Source organism: Mustelus asterias, chromosome 14 (assembly GCF_964213995.1).
Source record: "Mustelus asterias chromosome 14, sMusAst1.hap1.1, whole genome shotgun sequence".
In the NCBI taxonomy this organism is placed as follows: Eukaryota; Metazoa; Chordata; class Chondrichthyes; order Carcharhiniformes; family Triakidae; genus Mustelus; species Mustelus asterias.
In genome coordinates this window covers 86,537,688-86,557,859 of record NC_135814.1, presented here as the reverse complement: position 1 = coordinate 86,557,859, position 20,172 = coordinate 86,537,688, and the positions used below count along the sequence as shown (strand labels likewise).

At 42.4% G+C, this 20,172-nt stretch overlaps 1 protein-coding gene across 1 annotated transcript in view; it reads left to right on the top strand.

Annotated features, from left to right (window-relative positions):
* kcnh3 (potassium voltage-gated channel, subfamily H (eag-related), member 3) overlaps positions 1 to 20,172 on the top strand; it is a 717,440-nt gene that overhangs the window by 449,567 nt on the left and 247,701 nt on the right. The window contains exon 6 of the mRNA XM_078227725.1: positions 18,590 to 18,747. Coding sequence (XP_078083851.1) covers positions 18,590 to 18,747 — 158 coding nt within the window. The remainder of the gene's footprint in view (positions 1 to 18,589; positions 18,748 to 20,172) is intronic.

The window sequence follows — 20,172 nt, the reverse complement described above, 5'->3', positions numbered from 1 at the left end:
GACGAAGGAGCAGCGCTCCGAAAGCTAATGGTATTTGTGACCAAATAAACCTGTTGGACTTTAACCTGGTGTTGTTAAAACTCTTACAGTCATAGACACCAGCCAATCTCTGTGGTTTTGTGGACTCCTGCACTTCAAAGGATTATATTAATTATGGTCTCGTGGCCAATAAACTCAACAATGAAGATCTCTCAGGAGTCCTCCAGCTTCAGTCATTTTTCTCAATTTGTTGCTGTTACACTGACAACACTGATGACAATTGAGAATCCCACGCCGAGCAGTGGGCGGCTCCAGCAGCACCAACCAGAATAGCGGGATTCTGTGGCAGATTCAACACTTGGAACCTCATGAATTACACACAAGTATCAAGCACTCCCTCTGAGTAACCTGGCAGGCCGGCAGTTGATTCATCCCCATGCCACCAGCTGACCGTTTTGAAGGTCTCTGCACCATATTTAAATACCAGTCCAGCTCACTCATATCATTCTCTCCAGTCCAGCTGACTTCACTAGACAATGCAGGATGTCAGCAATGCTGAGGGAAAAGGCTAGCAGCCTCAAGAAGAAGTCTGTTCGTCTATTCAATTACCCTGCCATCGAGACCATCACCTGCAAGGTGTGCATGCCCCACTAGGACCTCTACCTATCACATCGGGAGTCTTCATCCATCCCCTTCCAATAAACAACGTGGTATCCCTTTGACCCCCTTGTTTGTGAGCTTGTCAGGAATGTTTTTGAGGGCGGCACGGTAGCACAGTGGTTAGCACTGCTGCTTCACAGCTCCAGGGTCCCGGGTTCGATTCCTGGCTCGGGTCACTGTCTGTGTGGAGTTTGCACATTCTCCTCGTGTCTGCGTGGGTTTCCTCCGGGTGCTCCGGTTTCTTCCCATAGTCCAAAGATGTGCGGGTTAGGTTGATTGGCTAGGTTAAAAAAATTGCCCCTTCGAGTCCTGGGATGCGTAGGTTAGAGGAATTAGCGGGTAAAATATGTGGGGGTAGGGCTTGGGTGGGATTGTGGTCAGTGCAGACTCGATGGGCCGAATGGCCTCCTTCTGCACTGTAGGGCTTCTATGATTTCTATGAATGTGTGATGCTTCCTGTCAGAAGTCCACACTCAGCACTCCTGACCTTGTCGTTCCATTGCAGCTATAGATACCTCTAACTCCTGCATAATTTTCATGGAGTCCATTTAGGTTTTTAAAGAACCATGGTGCATGGCTCCTTGGAGGAGTCACGAACCAGGAGGGGATCTTTTAAAAAGTAAGTTTGAAAAGTCCCCTTCATGCCCCCTATTTGAATTTAGAACCTCATCCAACCTCAATGTTCCCTCATGCCCCCAAGCTGTGCCCTTCCACCATCCCCTATGTCCTCTCATGTGCCCTATGCCTGGCTCTGTTCCAGCTACTATGTCCCCTGTGCCAACCTCAGGAACTTCCATGCCATTGGGCCACTGTACACTTTCTAAAATCAATGAACACCACAGTTGAATGTGTAAAAAAAAGCTTTGAAAAAATGTTAAGAAATCTGGACAGCAAGCTAATAAAAGTGCCAATCATCCAGGTACTTTGAAGTTTAAAGAAAATCACAAACCACAAACACTTGGAACCACCTGGTGTATGCCAACAAAAAAAAGTGATATTGACCATGGAGATCTGAGAGCCTGAGCCATCAATCAAACAACTTTTCTTCCAGAGGTCCAGCATTCTGCCATTCTACTAAACACAGTAAGAAGTCTCTCAACACCAAGTTAAAGTCCAACAGGTTTATTTGGTAGCAAAAGCCACTAGCTTTCGGAGCGCTGCTCCTTCGTCAGGTAAGTGGGAGTTCTGTTCACAAACAGGGCATATAAAGACACAAATATAAAGATATAAAGACACAAGTTTGTGTTGTGAGACTTCTTACTGTGTTTACCCCAGTCCAACGCCAGCATCTCCACATCATTCTACTAAACGTCAGGTGACTTTTTTTCAGAGCTTTTTTTTGACACATTCTACTTTACACTGTGGTGTTCATTCGTTGTAGAAAGTGGGTCAATGGACTTGGCAGCGGGTGCAAATGGGACATGATAGGTCTGGAGTGGGGGGGGGGGTGGTTGAGTGAAAGGCATGAGGTGGCATGGATGGGGCATTGGGAGAGTTTGGAGTGTGAGGAGTGGAAGGCCTTTGTTGTTTTTTTTAACTGGGACATGTTGAAGCAGGCCTTTTGAACAGACCATCTCAGCACCCAGCAGCTCCTGTGGCTGCCTCTACATTTCTTCCTGGATAGACTGGCTGGCTCAAGGTCTCACCAGGCCCTGACACAGAAGATCCCACCATGGCATGCATTTTCTCCTGAGGTGGGCTGATCGAGTTGGCAATTTTCCCGACTCATGCTACCCAGCTCAAGGATGAGAATCCAAGCCATGATTTCATTCCCCTGGAGTAGGTTAAATCTCAGGAATGTTCATAGGTAACTGTTTTCACTCATATTTAGTCTTAGTTGTTATGGTACCACTGGAAACATGTTAAAATATGCTTTTGTGGTTTATAACATCCTTTCAACCCTGAATGAAGTATATACATTTTATGGTTGTACAAGTTGCTGTTTTGTGAACTCAAAAAGCATGAATTGCTCATGTTTGATTTCCACATGTCAAACAGAATTTTTGCTTGTGTCCCATCTTGAAACTACTTCCAACTATCATTCTTTTAGTATCTAAGCTTCTATAGATGAATATAATACCAGTACCATCTATAATATTCACAGCCTATCTTCCCTCCACATGTATGGTTTCAGCACATTTACTGTTTAATAGTATCTGGGCCTCCACTAAAGGCCTCACTAGCTGTGGGATGTTGACAAAAACTGGGATGCTTCTTTTCTTTCTGTGCAAGTAATGAAAGTAAATCTTTACTAGTTTTCATTCATTGAGTGAAATTGTCCAGTTAACCAGGAACTATTGACCCTAATGTTTTTGGCTTTTCTTTCTCTTCTTGTGGGTAAATGATTGATAAATACCCAGACTGATTGAAAGTGAGAGCTCACTGTGTGAAGAATTGTGAATAAGGAAACCTGAGAAAGGCAATGGGTGGAATTTTCCCATACTTTTTCAGTGAGAAACCCGTGAGAATCCCACAGGCGCCAACAGTGGGAAATCTCATGGAATATTGGGTCTCTATGCCTGGCATCCTGAAGGTAATGGCGACCTGAGCCATTATTCCCTTTGGTGGTGAGGTTACCAGGTTCTCATTTTTGTACAGCTGTTGAAAGTCTCCTGCTGAATATCCAGTGAGGGGCCAAGTACCAGATGGAGCTCTAGCTTCTGATGCAGTAATGTACTAAAATGAGGCTCCTGGCCTTTCGTGGCATTTTTCTCCTTATGCCACTGGCGAGTGCACTTGAAAATCAGAAATTACGATTTCAATGGCGAGAATCACGTTTTCCAATTCTCGCCAAATTTTGAGCCCATGTCAGTGATTCCGCTGACTGCTGAAGTGGGCTCAAAATCTCTCTCAATGGTTGTGATAGAATGTTAGTGAGTAAGACTAAATTATAGTGTTAATTGTTTGTATATTGATTAGTTGATGGGATTTGCTTCACTGGCAACATTGAAGAATCTGTTCAGGCTCTTGGCCGCCCAGCTATAGCTCTCAATTTAAAATAGATTGATTTTCTCCAATCACAGCCTCTCCAAGTTGTCTAAGTAAATTATGGAGATCATATTGAGTTTCACAGCATGTTGCCGGTACTCATCTGCGAACTAAAGGTCCACGTTTCTCCAGGTTGACTTTGTGCAACCCAGAAATCTTTAGCTATGATGTGGAAATGTGCAACATCTGGAAAAGACATTATTTGCCCTGCAATTTGTGGCTTCGTCTGGCGTCCTGGCTAATATTCTTCTCTCAAGCAACATCACCGAAAACAGATTAACTGTTGTTTGCTATTTGTGGGATCTTTGGGTGCCCCAAAATGGCTGTTGTCCTAACCTACTTGACAACATTTACTGCATGTTAAATTAATGAATTCCATATTAAGTGCTCAGAGACATATGATCATATCAATGCAAGTTCTTTGTTTGAACTTTTTTGTCACACGAAGTATTTTTGAAACATAAGAAACCTACTCACACCAAAAATTCTTACAGAATGTTTTGACACTTGGAAAGTGATACACTTAAAGTTTTCACTTGACTTCCATCAGTCTTCCTACATTACTTCTTTTCAAGCCATTTCACAAAGAAAGGCAAATACCTTGTAATCAACAAATTCCCCTCCAACTCAATTTTCAAGTTTGCTGATGACAGCACCGTAGTGGATCGGATCTTAATGACGAGACAGAGTACAGGAATAAGATAGAGAATCTGGTGAACTGGTGAGGCGACAATAATCTCCCCCTCAATGTCAACAAAATGAAGGAGATTGTCATCGACTTCAGGAAGCGTTGTGGAGAACATACCCCTCTCCACATCAACAGGGATGAAGTAGAAACAGTCGAAAGCTTCAAGTTGTTAGGTGTCTACATCACCATCAACCTGTCCTGGTATCCCATGCTGACACTATAGTTAAGAAAGCCCACCAACGCCTCTACTTCCTCAGAAGACTAAGGAAATTTGGCATGTCAACTATGACTCTCACCAACTTTTACAGAGGCACCATAGAAAGCATTCTTTCTGGTATCACAGCTTAGTATGAGTCCTGCTCTGCCCAAGACCGCAAGAAACTACAAAAGGTCGTGAATGTAGCCCAATCCATCACGCAAACCAGCTCCCATCTATTGACTCTGTCTACACTTCCCGCTTCCTCAGCAAAGCAGCCATTATAATTAAGGACTCCACGCACCCGAACATTCTCTCTTCCACCTTCTTCCATCGGGAAAAAGATACAAAAGTCTGAGGTTACGTACCAACCAACTCAAGAATAGCTTCTTCCCTGCTGCCATCAGACTTTTGAACGGACCTACCTCACATTAAGTTGATCTTTCTCTGCACCCTGGCTATAACTGTAATACTACATTCTGCACTCTCTCATTTCCTTCTTTATGAACGTATGCTTTGTCTGTATAGTGCGCAAGAAACAATACCTTTCACTGTATTCTAATACAATAATAAATCAAATCAAATCTATTCAAATCAAAACAACAGAACACACAAAGCCCCTGAACCATATTGGTTCAAATTTGTTGAGCATAAAATCTTAATCACGCACATAGGAAGTCTATTTTGAAAGAGATTCCTAAATAAACAATAAGAACCTGGACATCTTGGTATTTGTTCTGCAAAAAACCTCAGCTGTAATTATGATGTCAAATAATAAATTCTTACCAAATTTTACAATGCTGAATAAAGTAGTTATCTTGTCTCAGTTTCAGTGACAGCTTACTAATTGGTACTGCTGGAATTAATAAGTTAATATTCATTCATTTCACAGTACCTGGCCATTTAAAATTTCCTTATGTGCGCAGACTCTTCTTTCAGGATGCTGTTATTTTGGTTGTCTTCAAATATTTGCTTCTATTTCGATTCCCCCCTATGTGAGATCCTTGCAATCATTCCATAGAGCAGCCTGCTCCCCCCATGTGTTGCAAATATAAGGACAGCTGTACTTCTTCTGTGTGTTTCTGTGAGATGTTTCTTTGAATCTTAAGATGTCTGCCTCCAGAGGCAGCCTCTTGGCATGGTCACATGACTACAGAATGCCTGAGGTGTCAATCAGACTGATAATCTTTCAAAAGCCAAACATCCCCTCTTTCATATTGGACTAAAGATACAAACATCCTCTTTTCCCTATCAAACAAAAAATATGTTTGCATGCACAATCCTGTGTGGCTATGAGTTATCCAAGCTTTCCTCATGCATTAACACAGTTTCTCTAGCGTCAGTTTCTCATCATTCAGTGGACTTGCTCTCACAAGGGGTCTCTCATGCCTAAGATGAATCTATCTTTAATCAAGTCATCTTTTAGCTGTCCAAATTCACATAATTCAGCTAGCTGCGTTTCTGCCATGAGATGCTGTTCGATGGTTTCATTTTCACTCTGAACCTTAGTGTTGAATACATATCATTCATTCGTAACTTTCATTCGGGGTTTAAAATGTGTATTTAAGCCTTTTAAAATTTCTGTTGTCTTTTTTCTTTCTTCATCTGTTAGATTGATGTTGGTATACACTTTGTAGCAATCCCTTCCCAGCAGCATTAACAATGTGACTACTCTTATTGGTTCATCCTTGTTAATCTTTTGCAATGTCATAGTTTTGCCATCATAAGTGGAAAAACTGTTTGCCACATATTATCATCCAACGTTGCTAGAGATGGAATTGGAAAATTCACTTGCAGCATTGGTGTGCTTTTCTTCTCTCCATTTGTTCAGCGGTTTTGTTGCAGATTTGTACATTTGTGTGTGCCTTGTTGTACACAGTGTGGCTCTCCCTGCCTTTGGCTGCATTATCTCTCTCTCTTGCCCTCCTACACTAGCCCCCTCAAGGAACACAGTGGTCAAGATGGCAGAGTAGATTGGGAGGCCACAGGAACAAGAGTCACAGCAACAGTGCCTGCCCACCCTCCAGGGTCAGCTGAAGTCCCAGACATGGCAGCGTGAGGAAGTGTGACCCTTCACAATGACTAACCACTTCTTCAGTAATATGCCCAAAGCTCCCAGTCTTGGATTGGGAGTGAGTGAGTCTGTGTGAGTGACTGAGCCTGGATGAGTCTGAATTAATCTGTGTGTGTGTGAATGACTAAATCTGGGTGAGTGGGTAAGTCTGGGTGAGTGATTGAGTGGGTGAGTGTGAGAACCCTGACTGTGGAATATGCCAGCCACACACTCAGACACTGCCCTCTTCCCAAAACCTATCCACAAAACAGGCAAGGAGAGGAAGAAAGTCCATGCTGAAAGGCAACCCGCTTCTGACCCCGCTTTTGTATGAATTCCACTGAACCCAGCACAGACTGTGCACCAACAGAGGTGAACACAAGGTCAATGCCAGTTAAACCCAACTTCTTAGTTTGGCCCGTTATCTACCCCCTTCTCTGGAGATCAAGAATTGTCTCTCTTTAGCTCAGCTTTATAAGTGAAAAGGCAAAACATGGTTTTATTGGTGAACTGTGCTTCTTGACACTTTTTAAAGGTCATTTTTAATTAAATACTTTTTTTAATGATCAATTTATTGCTTTGACATCATTTTTTTAAAAAGTTCACACTTAAAGTTATGCCAAACTTTATTTTGCCAATATTTGCCCGTTGGCCCCATGAGTGAGAAAAAAAATGGAAATCTGGCCCCCCCACATGGAAAGGTTGGACAATCCTGACCTAACTTAATTCCAATATGGTTGGCCAAATTTAATTTCAGATATGCAAGCACTCTTTTGGTCAGTTAGTAATAATTCAACTGATTATAGTTTGAAGATATATCAAGAATAGATTAGAAACTTTTGGGCTTTATGCAGAAAACCTTCTTATCAAAGGTTACTCTGTAGTCAGCACTCATTTCTCTAGGAGGTGTAGATTTTGTGCAATATGCTTGAGAAGATGAGATAAGACAGAGGCAACTCTTTACATAGCAACTTTTGACTTGATAAGATGAGGTGAGCAGTAGGAACTTTTGAATTAGGAAGATGGACTCTTTTAACACTTTAAGCTTTCTGGACCAGATTCGTTCACACCCTTACCACCCTCCTACATCATTGTGAGGCAAAGAAATATATTTCTCTCTTATGTTTGGGTGTTAAATAATCTCAAAATAAAGCACAGAGATATGGTGGGCAGGAAAGCTTATAACAGGCTGCCAGATTTTACATCCAGTTAAATTAATAAATGACGGATATCTTCATTAAAGGTACCAGATTTTCCTTGGTGTGTTTTACCTAGATGATTATTTAACACTCTGGCAAACAAAATGAAGAAACCTGCAGCAATTATTTTATTCATTTTGGAAGGCCATGGCTCCACAGAAATCTGTAGCATTTTGAAAAGAATTTTAAAGAACAGCACATTTATATCTGTGCTACTGCTTGTGAACCCAAGAATAACACCCATGCATTCCTCATCTTTTCCCTACCCCACCCCAAACCGGCCCAGGGGCTCAGCAAGTAAATGTCAAAAGAGTAGCAGAGTCATTGAAAGAGGAATGAGCTTCAATCATTGTTTTCCAGTGAGATAACTGGCCCCAGCTGGGACTAAAGTGGGTGCACTGCATTTAATGTCAGTGTTCCTTCATTTGGATGAGAGAACTCATTCAGAATTCCTATTCCTGACCACAATCCAGTGACTCCTGCTTTGAAATTGCATGAAGTGCATTTGTACTCAGCAGCAATGCCTGCCAACTTTCACTATCTGTCCTCATGCACCATGTGTTGCCTCAAAAAATGAAGGAAAGATTTGCGTCTATCGAAGCAAGTTACATAAAGCCAGCCAATGCTCAGGTAACTCTAACACAACATGAATCCGCCCATTTGGGACAAGAGGGGAAAACATGCAATGTGTACTTGCAAATAATTTCTATGGTAAAACACAAGAATGTGAAACATCAACCACATCATGTACTGCCAACCTTGTGGGAAGTCACATTATAAAAACATTCTTGCAAGGTTGTCTTGGTAGAACAATTCAGCAGTTTGGGCATTGCAGTTGGGGATTTTCTTTTAATATTTGACAACTCTGATAGAATTACAGTGATTGCAGTGTCTCATGGAAAGTAAGTTTATCCTGGCTTCAGGATTATGCATTCCTTCTGAAGAAAGCAGGCACCTGAAAGCTAGCGTTGAAACAATGCTGAGAGGGGGAGGGTGATTTTCAGCCCATGTTAGCAATCCACAGGGTTGACGACATTGCCGGAAAATCTGCAGAGACAGGTGAAGTGCAATTCACTCTGGAGAGATTGTGTTTCCCAATTTTCCATGCCCTTCACTGGTGATGTCACAAGATTCACACCCACAAAAGGTGAGAAGCTCATTTTAATGGATTTCCATACATCTCAATATAATTAGCCAAACCCCCCCCCCCACCACATGAACCCCCTCACTGAGTATTCAAACCTCTCCAATGTGACATCTCATCAGCGAGGTTTACAACAGGTTTTCAAAGATGAGATTCAATTGAAGGGATCCCCGGGCCTGGCAGTGCCAACCTGTGCAAAGGGGCAGTGCCCAAGGGCAGGTCTCATAGGAGCCCCATTGTGAGGGAGGGGGTGGTTCCCAGTTATGTGTGATGGGGGGTGGGGAGGCGAGCAGGTAATGAGAGGAAAACTTGCAGGCATGGGGGGGAGCAGCAGTGAGGAGGGGGAATGCCTGATACTTTCGCAGTAGTGGGGAGAGATCCCCAAAGATTGTGCTCTATCAGGCCAAGCCCACCATAGTGATGACGTAAACCACACCTGCTCATTTTTTTCACAGAGAGAGGCTCAAGGTCTGGAGTGAAAGCTGGGTTGAGCAGCTGGAAAGCTACCATGCTGGTTTTCAGTCAGAGCCTGACACTGAAAATATATGGTAAGGTTCCACCACCCATAGTGCTCACAATGTTCCAACCAATGAGGCAGCACACACAATGGCATGAGCGACAGGTATCTGCTTGACTCATTTGGTAGCATGCTGACCTCTGAATCATATATGTCGAATTCAAATCCTGACCAGGATTTAAATGCATAATCTATGCTTGTCTTCCAGATTAGTACAGAACTGAGGTTGCAGCATTTTGGGAGAGTCATCCTTTGCTAATCTGCATATTTCAGTAGTTAAAATTGAAAAAGATGCAGTTATATTATTCAAAATTAACCAAGAAGATGCCTGGTCAAAATGCCCCTGTCATCTCTCTCAAAAACAGATAAACTACTTTAGGAATCAGTAACTATTACTGCCTCACAATCCCGTTTTTTTGACATAATACCATACAAATATAATTTGCTAGTTGCACAGAGCAGTGATATCAAAGTTTAAAAATGTCTTTATAATCAACATGACAATAGAACTAGAATGGCACTAGGGAATAATTAAATAGGTTATTTGGGTTGTAGCCATTTTTTAAATAGGAATTCTTTCCTTTGAGACCAGATTGTTTCTCAGTGTAACCACAAGATATTAATGACATTTTTCATAGTGGAAATTACATGGACCACACCAAAAGGTCGTGAGGGCAATTCTTCCAAAAAAACTTCAAGTGCCAAATTTGCATTAAAAAATGGAGTAACACCCACTTTTCTTTAAAGCGGGATTTTCAAAATGAATCTCCCACAGTCTGAACACTACAGAGTGCACTAGCAAGATTCATGTAGAAAATCAATGGGCTATTCCCGCTGGAGAGGCTGGCAGCATAGCGCTGCGAGGGCCATTGCACGTGTGCCGATCTGTCAGAGTGAAGATTCACGCATGCATGGTGGCCCTGTGCTGCCAGCTTTTGATTGCTGGATGATCACTGGCCAGCACAGTAACCCCGCATTGCTGCCCCTCCCATCCCCCCATCCCCCCGATTGCTCCCTCTCAGACCTCTCTAGGCAAGTCCCGATGCCCCCCCCCCCCCCCAAACCATGGTCAGCCTCGAGCTCCCCCACCCACCGATCTCTCCCTTTGCCAAAGATCGCGATTGCAGAATGGCAGCAGGATCCTTCCAGCCCCCACCGATCTCCCTCCCATAGGCCTCACCTCTTCTGGTCCTGCCCCCTTGGCACTGCTCAATGCCCAGTGGGCAGTGCCAAAGTGCCCTTTGGGCATTGCCACTTTGCCCCTTGGGCAATGCCAGGGGGCCATGCTGGCACAGCCAGGCTGGCAATGCCCAGGGGACACCCCTCTTACCCCCAACATCCTGAGGGGACCACCATGGCCTCTATTCACTCCGTAAGGAGTTTAACAACACCAGGTTAAAGTCCAACAGGTTTATTTGGTAGCAAACGCCACTCGCTTTCGGAGCACTGCTCCTTCGTCAGGTGACTCACCAGCTCTTGTCAGGTGACTCACCTGACGAAGGAGCAGCGCTCTGAAAGCTAGTGGCGTTTGCTACCAAATAAACCTGTTGGACTTTAACCTGGTGTTGTTAGACTCCTTACTGTGTTTACCCCAGTCCAACGCCGGCATCTCCACATCATCTCTATTTACTCCAGCAGGATAGGCTGGCCACCAGTTCCCCATTAGTGGGGAGCTGTTGTAATTCCTTCTAGAGTGAACCATTCCTGAAAGGATGGGGGTAGACATTAGCCGGCCTGGAGACGTTAGTCCCCAGTGTAACCACAAGATATTAACCAAGCTGACCACTCCAAAAAACTTATAGCCGGAGACACATGGAGGCCATGGTACCCAGTGGGGAGCCCGCTAAATGGCCATCTCTAAGCAGCACAGCAAGCTGGGAGAATCACCCCCCTTTGTTTTGTTGCTTACAGGTCTATATTTTTGATTACTGTCTAAATGAGTACAGCTCCAACAACACTCGAGAAACTCAATACCATCCATGACAAAGTAGCCTATTTGATCAGCACATCATCCATCACCTTGAACATATGCACCTTCCACCATTGATTTACAACGGCAGCAATGTGTACCATCTACAAGATGCACTACAGCTGCTCACCAAGCCCACTTCAACAGTACCTTTCAACCATACGACCGAGAAGGACTCTTCCTGTCCAAGCCACACACTATTCCAACTTGGAACTCGCTGGGTCAAAATCCTGGAACTCACTCCCTAACAACATTATGGGTAAAGCTAAATCACATAGATTGTAGAAGATCAAGACATGAGCTTACTACCGCCTTCTCAAGGACAATTAGGGATGAGAAACAAATACTGGTGTTACCAGCGACACTCACATACAATAAACAGATTAAAAAGGTAACAGACATGTAGGATTCTTATGTTTAACCAAAAAGATTTAAGGATTAAGAAAGAAACAGAGAAACAGCAGAGAAGGAAATAGATTGATTAAAGTGGGTGAATTAGAGTCAGATCAGGTGCAAAGAGAAATAAAATTGGATAAAGTGAAAAATGACAAAAAAGAAAACTAAGATCTTTTAAAGTTTTGACTTCTCACCATAACTGGAAGAAGAGATTTAATGTTTTACAAAGCCAGGGTGAAGGAGGGGGTGCGATGCGGGGGTAATGAAGGATGTTTCAGTTTTGATAAAATATTATCAACTTGAAACAATAACTCTTTCCCTCGATGCTGCCTCACCTGCTCAGTATTTCTTGCTTTTTCTCTTTTTATTTCATATTTTCAGTATATACAATGCTTTAATGGATTGACAGGAGTTGATTAATATAATCAATCACTGTTACAAAAATAGAGAACACACGAGCACTAGCTCACTCCAGATCATTAAATACAATTAAAAGTACAGCCTCTGCATACTCTATCCTACCATCCAGGGACAGAAGTTCACTCCCTTCTGTTCCTTCACCTCTTCATGATATCTGTGTTCTAATTTTTATGAGTTCCCCTCATAGCTTGGGTTCCATCAAGAACACGTAAGTTTCCTTTTGCATGACGAGGTGTGATAAAAGAATTGTCCATTGTTTAGATTTTTAAAAAATTATTTCATGGGGTGTGGACATTGCTAGCAAGGTCAGCATTTATTGCCCATCCCTAATTTCCCTCGAGAAGGTGGTGGTGAGCTGCCTGCTTGAACTGCTGCATTATTTATGGTGTAGATGTCCACTTAGTGCTGTTAGGAAGGGAATTCTGAGATTTTGACATAGCATCAGTGAAAGATCGATGGCATAGTTGCAAATCAGGATGGCATATAGCTTGGAGGAAATTTGCATGTGGCGATGTTCCGATGTGTTGATGTGTTGCCCTTGTTCGTCGAGGTGGGAGAGGTCATGGGTTTGAAAGGTATTATCGAAGGAGCCCTGGCGAGTTTCACTGCAGTGCTTTCTGGATATAGTACATGCTGCTGCTGTTGTGTGTTGGTGGGAGAGGGAGTGAATGTTTAAGGTAGTGGATGAGATGCTGATCAGTCAGGCTGCTTTGCCCTGGATGGTGTTGAGCTTCTTGAGTGTTGTTGAAGCCTCATTCGTCCATCCAAGTGGAGGAGTAGTCCAACATACTTGTGTCTTGTAGATGGTCTACAAGCTTGGAGAGTAAGGAGGTGAGTTACTAGCCTCAGAATTCCCAACCTCTGACCTGCTCTTGTAGCCACTGAACTGGTTGGTGGATGGGATTCCAATTAGGTGGGCTGTTTTATCATGGATTGTATTGAGCTTTGTCAATGTTGTTGGAGCTGCACTCCTCTAAGCACGTGGAAAGTATTCCATCATGACTTATGCTTTGTAGATGGTGGACAGTCTTTGGAAACAGGAACAGAGTGTCTCTTCGCCTCTAACCTGCTTTTGTAGCCACAGTATTTATAAGTCTGGTCCAGTTCAGTTTATAGTCAATGGTAATTGCGAGGATGTTGGTATTGGGGAATTCAGCAATGGTAATGCCATTGAAAGGGAAATGGTTAGATTCTATCTTTTGGGGATGGTCATTGCCTGGCACTTGTATGGCGTGAAAGTTACTTGCCACTTAAAAGGCTAAGCCTGAATGTTGTCCAGGTCTTGCTACAGATGGACATAGACTGCATCAGTATCTAAGGAATCATGAATGGTGATAAACATTGTACAATCATTAATGAACATCCCCACTTCTGACCTTATGATGGAAGGAAGGTTATTGGTGAAGCAGTTGAAAGTGGTCTCGGATACTACCATGAGGAACTCCTGCAGTGTTGTCCTGGAATTGAGATAGCTGACCTCCAGCAATTACCACCTTTTTGCCAGACATGACTTCAACCAGTGGAGAGTTTCCTCCGATTCCCATTGTCTCCAGTTTTGCTAAGGCTCCTTGATGTCACACTTGGTCAAATGCTGCCTTGATGATGTCAAGGGCAGTCACTCTCACTTCACCTCCTGAGCTCAGCTCTTTTGACTATATTTGGTTCAATGCTTTAATGAGGTCAGGGGCTGAGTGGCCCTGGCAGAACCCAAACTGAGTGTCAGTGAGCAGGTTATTGCTGAATAAGTGCCGCTTGATAGCACTGTCGATGACACCTTCCATCACTTTACTGATGATTGGGAGTAAGCTGACAGAGCAGCAATTGGCCACATTGGATTTGGCCTGATTTTTGTGTACAGGACATATCTGAGCAGTTTTCCATATTGCCAGATGTATCTAGCTGGACTTGGTCAAAAGTGCAGCTAGTTTTGGAGCACAAGCCTTCAGTACTATTGCCAGAATGTTGTCAGGGCCCCATAGCCTTTGCATTACCCAGTGCCTTCAGAAGTCATACTTCAGAAGAATGTCATTGGTTGTAAAACATGTTGAGACATGTGATCATGAATGGTTCTATATAAATGAAAATCTCACTTCTCTATAGTTCATATCAAATATTTTCTGTGAATAAAATGGCCAAAGAGTCTTGGACCAGAACATTACTGTTAACCAATCATTTGTATATGCCCACTAAAGGGGAATTTCACAGTAACTTCATTGCAGTGTTAATGTAAGCCTTACTTGTGACTAATAAATAAACTTTAAAACTTAAAGTCTGTCTAATATCCTCACATGAAGAACAGATCTTTGGACAAGGTCATGGAGATACTGTGGAACTACGCACTAGCACAAGTTTTGCTTTCAGAAGCGAAGTGATTAAAGTTTGATGTCATAGAAATTTATAATGTTTTTCAGGTTTCAAAACTGTTTAAGCAGAATTCAACAGAATATACAAGTAGTTCAAGCACCTCATGTCAAGCAATTTATATCATTGATTCTTTTGTATATTTGGACATTTTTCTGTTTCATTTTACCTACTCTTACCAGAATGCATTGCAGAGAATGACATTACTATTGCACATTCAAGCTTCTAGCACCACATGAGAAGTTCTTCTCCTTACTTTAGTGAATACGTTGCTCTGAGAGGATTGGACTTTCTGCTCCATCAGTCAATGGTAGTTTGTCATTTATCTAAACTTTCTAGGCAGGCCCAAAGTAAATGTGATGCTATGTTTCAGTAAGCTGATAGGTTAAGTAGTGCCACTTCTCACTAATCTATCATGCAGTGAACCATAGTAACAATAACCCTGTCATACCACCAACTAATTTCTCTTATATAATCCAAAGGAAAGATAATTATAAACATTGGAATTTCTGCTTAATTGAACATTTGATAAATGACTATTTGAAATGGAATAGAAATTTTTTAAATGTTCATTAATTTTACTGTTATTAACTGATAAAAGACTCAAGAATCCCAAACATGACCTCTGTGTCTTTGCAAACTACCACCTATCTCCACTTTCCCTTTCCTCTCCAAAGTTCTTGAACATGTTGCTGCCTTCCAAATCCATCCCCATCTTTCCAAGGTCTCTGTTTTGAATCCTTCCAATCATGTTTCCACGTCTGTCAAAGCACTAAAACTCCCCTTATTAAAGTTATAAATAACATATTTTGTGACTGTAACCATGATAAACTATCCTTCTTATCCTCTCACCTTTCTTCCAACCTTTGACGCACTTGACCACACCCAGCTTTCCCTTGCTTACTTTTTTATCTATCGAGTCATGGCTAGAGAATTATTTCCAGTGGTTGTTCTTTCCTCTCCCGCACTATTACCTATGGCGTTCCCCATGGATCTACCTCACTACCACCTCTTCCATCCCTCCATTTCCTCTGATTTGTCACATTCCTTATCTGATAACCAGTACCGGATGAGCAGAAATATTTTCCAGCCAATATTGGAAAGTCCAAGCCATCGCAAACTCCAGTCCCCAGCTACTGACTGTTTCCCTCCATGGCTACTATCTCAATCTGAATTAGAACATTCACAATCTTGATTCTCTTGGATTCTGAGTTGAGCTGTCAACCTCATCCACTCCATCACCAAGATCTACTTTCAACTCTGTAACATTGCTCATTTCAGCTCCTGGCTCAGCTGTCCTGCTGCTGAAACCCTCATTCATGCTTTTTGTTACCTGACTATTACAGTGTTCTTGCGACCAGTCTCCCATTGTCCACACAACTCGGGCTCATCCAAAACTCTCGATGCCTTTACCCTAATTCACACGAATTTCTGTTCACTCATCACCCCAGTGATCAATGATTATAATGGCTCACAGACTGGTAACACTTCAATTTTAAAATATTCATCCTTGTTTTCAAATCTCTCCATAACCTCCCCCATCCCTATCTCTATACCATCCTCCAGTCCCACAACCTACACGATCTCTGAGCTCATCCAATTCTAACTTCTTGCACGTCCATGATTTCTATTGTTCTCTCATTAGCAGCTATGCTTTCAGTAGCCTAGGATCTAAGCTCCAGACTTCCTTCCTGAAACTTGCTACCACTCTTTTGTCCTTTAAAGATGCTGCTTTAAATCCGCCGTTTTGACCAAACATTTGATAACCTGTCTTAATAACCTGTCTCTTTATGTGTATCGGTGTCGAATTTTGTTAGTGAGTGCTTCTATGAAGTATCTTGGGATATTTTTACCTTACTAAAGGTGCTATATAATTGCAAATTGTTGCTGTAGTTGAACTGAGAATCCCTAAGGAACTAACATATCAGGAGTAATTTTCCAACTTGTGCTGCTTCACATGCTCACTCCACACCATTTTCCAACTGTTTTAGATTCAAGAAATAACATGAAGCCCATGCCAAAATTAAAAACATGCAGCAATAGTGGGCAAGGTTCATCTTCCAGTTTGAAGTTAGAAAATCACCCCTTCCGACTTCACAATTCACATTAAACTCTTGTTATAGATTGAACCATTTCAATCCCTATTCTGTGGTGTCCAAAATGACTGTATTTGTCCTACCCTCACCAATTGAGAGTTCCAATGTATCATACTACACTCCTTGGCACCTATTATATATAACTCCAGTAACTCATTCACTCCAACTGCACTTAAGAACTGGATGTCATGCAAGGTGTAGCAGTGGAGATATCAAAGGAGGCAGTGACAGGTGAGCTGGATGTCACCTGTGTACAAATGAAAGCTGATCCCATGTCTCCCAATGAAGAAACAGTGTGAAGATGAGCAGCTAAGAAGAAATTCTTGCAAGACACCAGATGGGGATGGTTCAGGGTGGAAAGACAGGCTGCTGCGAGAGAATTCAGTGAGAGACTAAACAAAAGGAAACACAATAAAATATGTTTTGCTCCAAATGCTCACACTTCTAATGTAAAATTCTCTTTAGAAGGAAATTACTAATGGATACTTATATTGGCGGTGATTGTGAGCCTGCATTCTCTGTCCCCGGGATCGGAGGTGGGGCCCAATGTTCAGTGAAACCCGGAAATCACGAATCTCACTGGCGAGATCGCGATTTCCAATTTTCACCCCCCCTCGCTAGCGACATAATCAAGTTCATGATGTGCAAGAACCTTATTTTAATGTATTTAAATAAATTTTAATGTCATTACACTCCCTCCTTGCCATATATTCACCCTTCACTAAATTTTCATACCTTACTGAAGTGACGTCATGTCAGCAAGGTTTACAACAGGTTCACTCAGCCTCTGGGGGAGAGGGACACGGCCAGGCAGTGCCCTGGCAATGCCCCCAACACTGCCCCCTGGCACAGGTTAAATCTGTGCCGGGGCAGTACCAGGGATGGGCCCTATGGGGAACCTCACGTGTGGGGATCCATTTATTTGTGGTGGTGGGTGGGGTGGATGTGGGAGAGGTGGGGATGCCGGTGATGACTGTTTTGGGGAGTAGTGGAGGAAGTGGTGCAATGCCAGCGATGACTGTTTGGAGTGCGGAGGATGTTGGTGTTGACTGTTTGTGGTGGTGGGGATGGCGTTCGGGTGGGAAGAAGGTGGAGGGGGGAACTGCTGACAATGACTGTTTGGGGGTGGAGGGAGGAAGAGAAACACGCCAGTTTTCAGTCAGATCCTGACACTGCCATTTTTTGGTAAGATTCTGCCCTATGCTGATTTAAAATAAGGTGTTGCTTTCTGAACTGCACACCAAAGAAGCAGCACTGGTGCCTCCAGAGACAAATCCTCACATATTAAGTTTTCAGCAAATTTCTGGAGACAATTCACTGCTAGGACAAAATATAAATGACTGCCTTTTGGTTGATACTTGTACTGGTTGATACTTGTCACTGCTGTTCCTGAACGCAAGAGGACTGCACTCGGTACATTAAATGGAAGCTTCTGATCACCCTAAAAGTACTTTACATGCTTCATATTGGAAAATCATGGGCAGCAACCTGGGAATTTTGAGTGCAGTGAAGACATTTGAGGTTTGCTAAGGGCAAGTACTCTTGAGTTTGCTGCTGACTGAATAAAATAAAATGATGAAACAACCAGGGCTCCATGCTGGTGCAATATCTTTGGATATATGTTGTCAATCATACGCACAGACTAAATAATTTCTCATACCGCTGACTCTGGCTAAATAAGTAGCTGATCCAAGCATTGAATTTTAATGTACCAAAAAATTTCTCATTAATTCCAAAGAGTGCATTTATTGGTCTAAAAATAATATTTAAATACAGAGCCTGATCTCCACACCCAATGTATTTATTTCCCATTTCTTTTCTCTAAAATGACTTTTGTTCTGTTCTTTTCTACGTAATGAATGCCATTACCTTTAAGTGATTATTTTGAAATTAATTCCTTTCACTGTTATTTTTATTTTCTAGATATCATGCTGAATTTTCGGACAACGTATGTCAGTAAGTCTGGACAGGTTGTCTATGATCCTCGCTCAATCTGTGTGCATTATGCAACTACCTGGTTCTTCGTGGATCTTATAGCTGCACTTCCCTTTGACCTCCTCTACGCATTCAATATCAATGTGGTGAGTCTGCCTGCTTTTGAAATATTGAAATGAAGAAAGATACAGATCACAGTATAAGCACATTAAGTCAGAACATTGCCTGATGCTCCTGAAGTGGCTATAGCTTATTTTTAAGATAAAAGCAATATACTGCAGATTCTGTAATCTGAAACAAAAACAGAAAATGCTGGAAAATCTCAACAGGTCTGACAGCATCAGTGGAGAGAGAATAGAGCCAACGTTTCAAGTCGGGATGACCCTTCATCATCATTGAAACATTGGCTCTATTCTCTCTCCACAGATGCTGTCAGACCTGTTGAGATTTTCCAGCATTTTCTGTTACTGTTATACCTTATTTCTATTTGTTTTAGGTTGCAAGGCCAATTTTTGGATTCCAGAATTAGACAGACTCTGCAATCAGCTTGAACATAATTTTATTTCTAATTCTGGCACATAAAGAAGTGGAATGTTTTAGTTCATACATTTTTAAATGATTTATTTTTTCATTTCCTTTCCCTTCCCCATGTTGATACTGCCGCCTACATGAGTAACTTCCCATATGAGAAGGTAGTACTCTGACAACACAGCTAATTACATAAGAATGTGTAGAAATGGTGGGCAGGAGTTGTAGCTCCAGTCTTTATGATGTTAACTACATGGCTGTTAGATGATTCTGCCTGAGAAAAGACTTCACCCTCTGGGGTGATCACTCATTTTCAGATCCCATGGGTGCCTCAAATCAAGTGCTCCTTTTCTGCTATACTGTCTTAAAGAGACAGACACCACATACACAACACAATCCAACTCAGTCCATGAGACTAATTATCCATTTGTTATATGTGACTTCAGCCAACGTGAGGCCTACGTGAACCAATATCTTACCAAGAAATTGAATTATCCACTAAGATGTATAAAGACCCAGTTCTCTTTTAAAACTAACTGCAATAGCAGCTAGGGGGTCTTACGATGCTGTGGGCAGCATCTCTACCTCTGGGCTAGAAGCTTTGGGTTCTAGTCCCACTCCAGGACTTGATGGCCACAGAAGGAGTATTCCTAATGTGGTCTAACAGGCTGATAATCATCCTGTAAATCCTTTCAGTGCCCCTGATAGCAGGCAGTAAGAGAAGGAAAGTTTTCTTGTCAGCCACACTGCAAAAGGCAATGGCAAACCACTGCAGTACAATGTCAAACATAATCAGGAACTGATCCACGATACTAATGCCCGCATAGGGCATAGTATCTGAAGGAGGATACACCAGCCAAAGGCCAAGGAGGTGACATGCGTGGAGTGTTTGGATGTTGTAGTTGGGTTTGGTGTGGGTAAGGTGAAAGCCAATTTGCTACTGTCCTCTTCCCTTTCGAAATCTCAAACCTGGCAGTATAGAGCAAAAGTTTCAGGGGTGGATAGAGTTGTTAATGTGAGGACAGGGTGTGAGAAGATAGTGT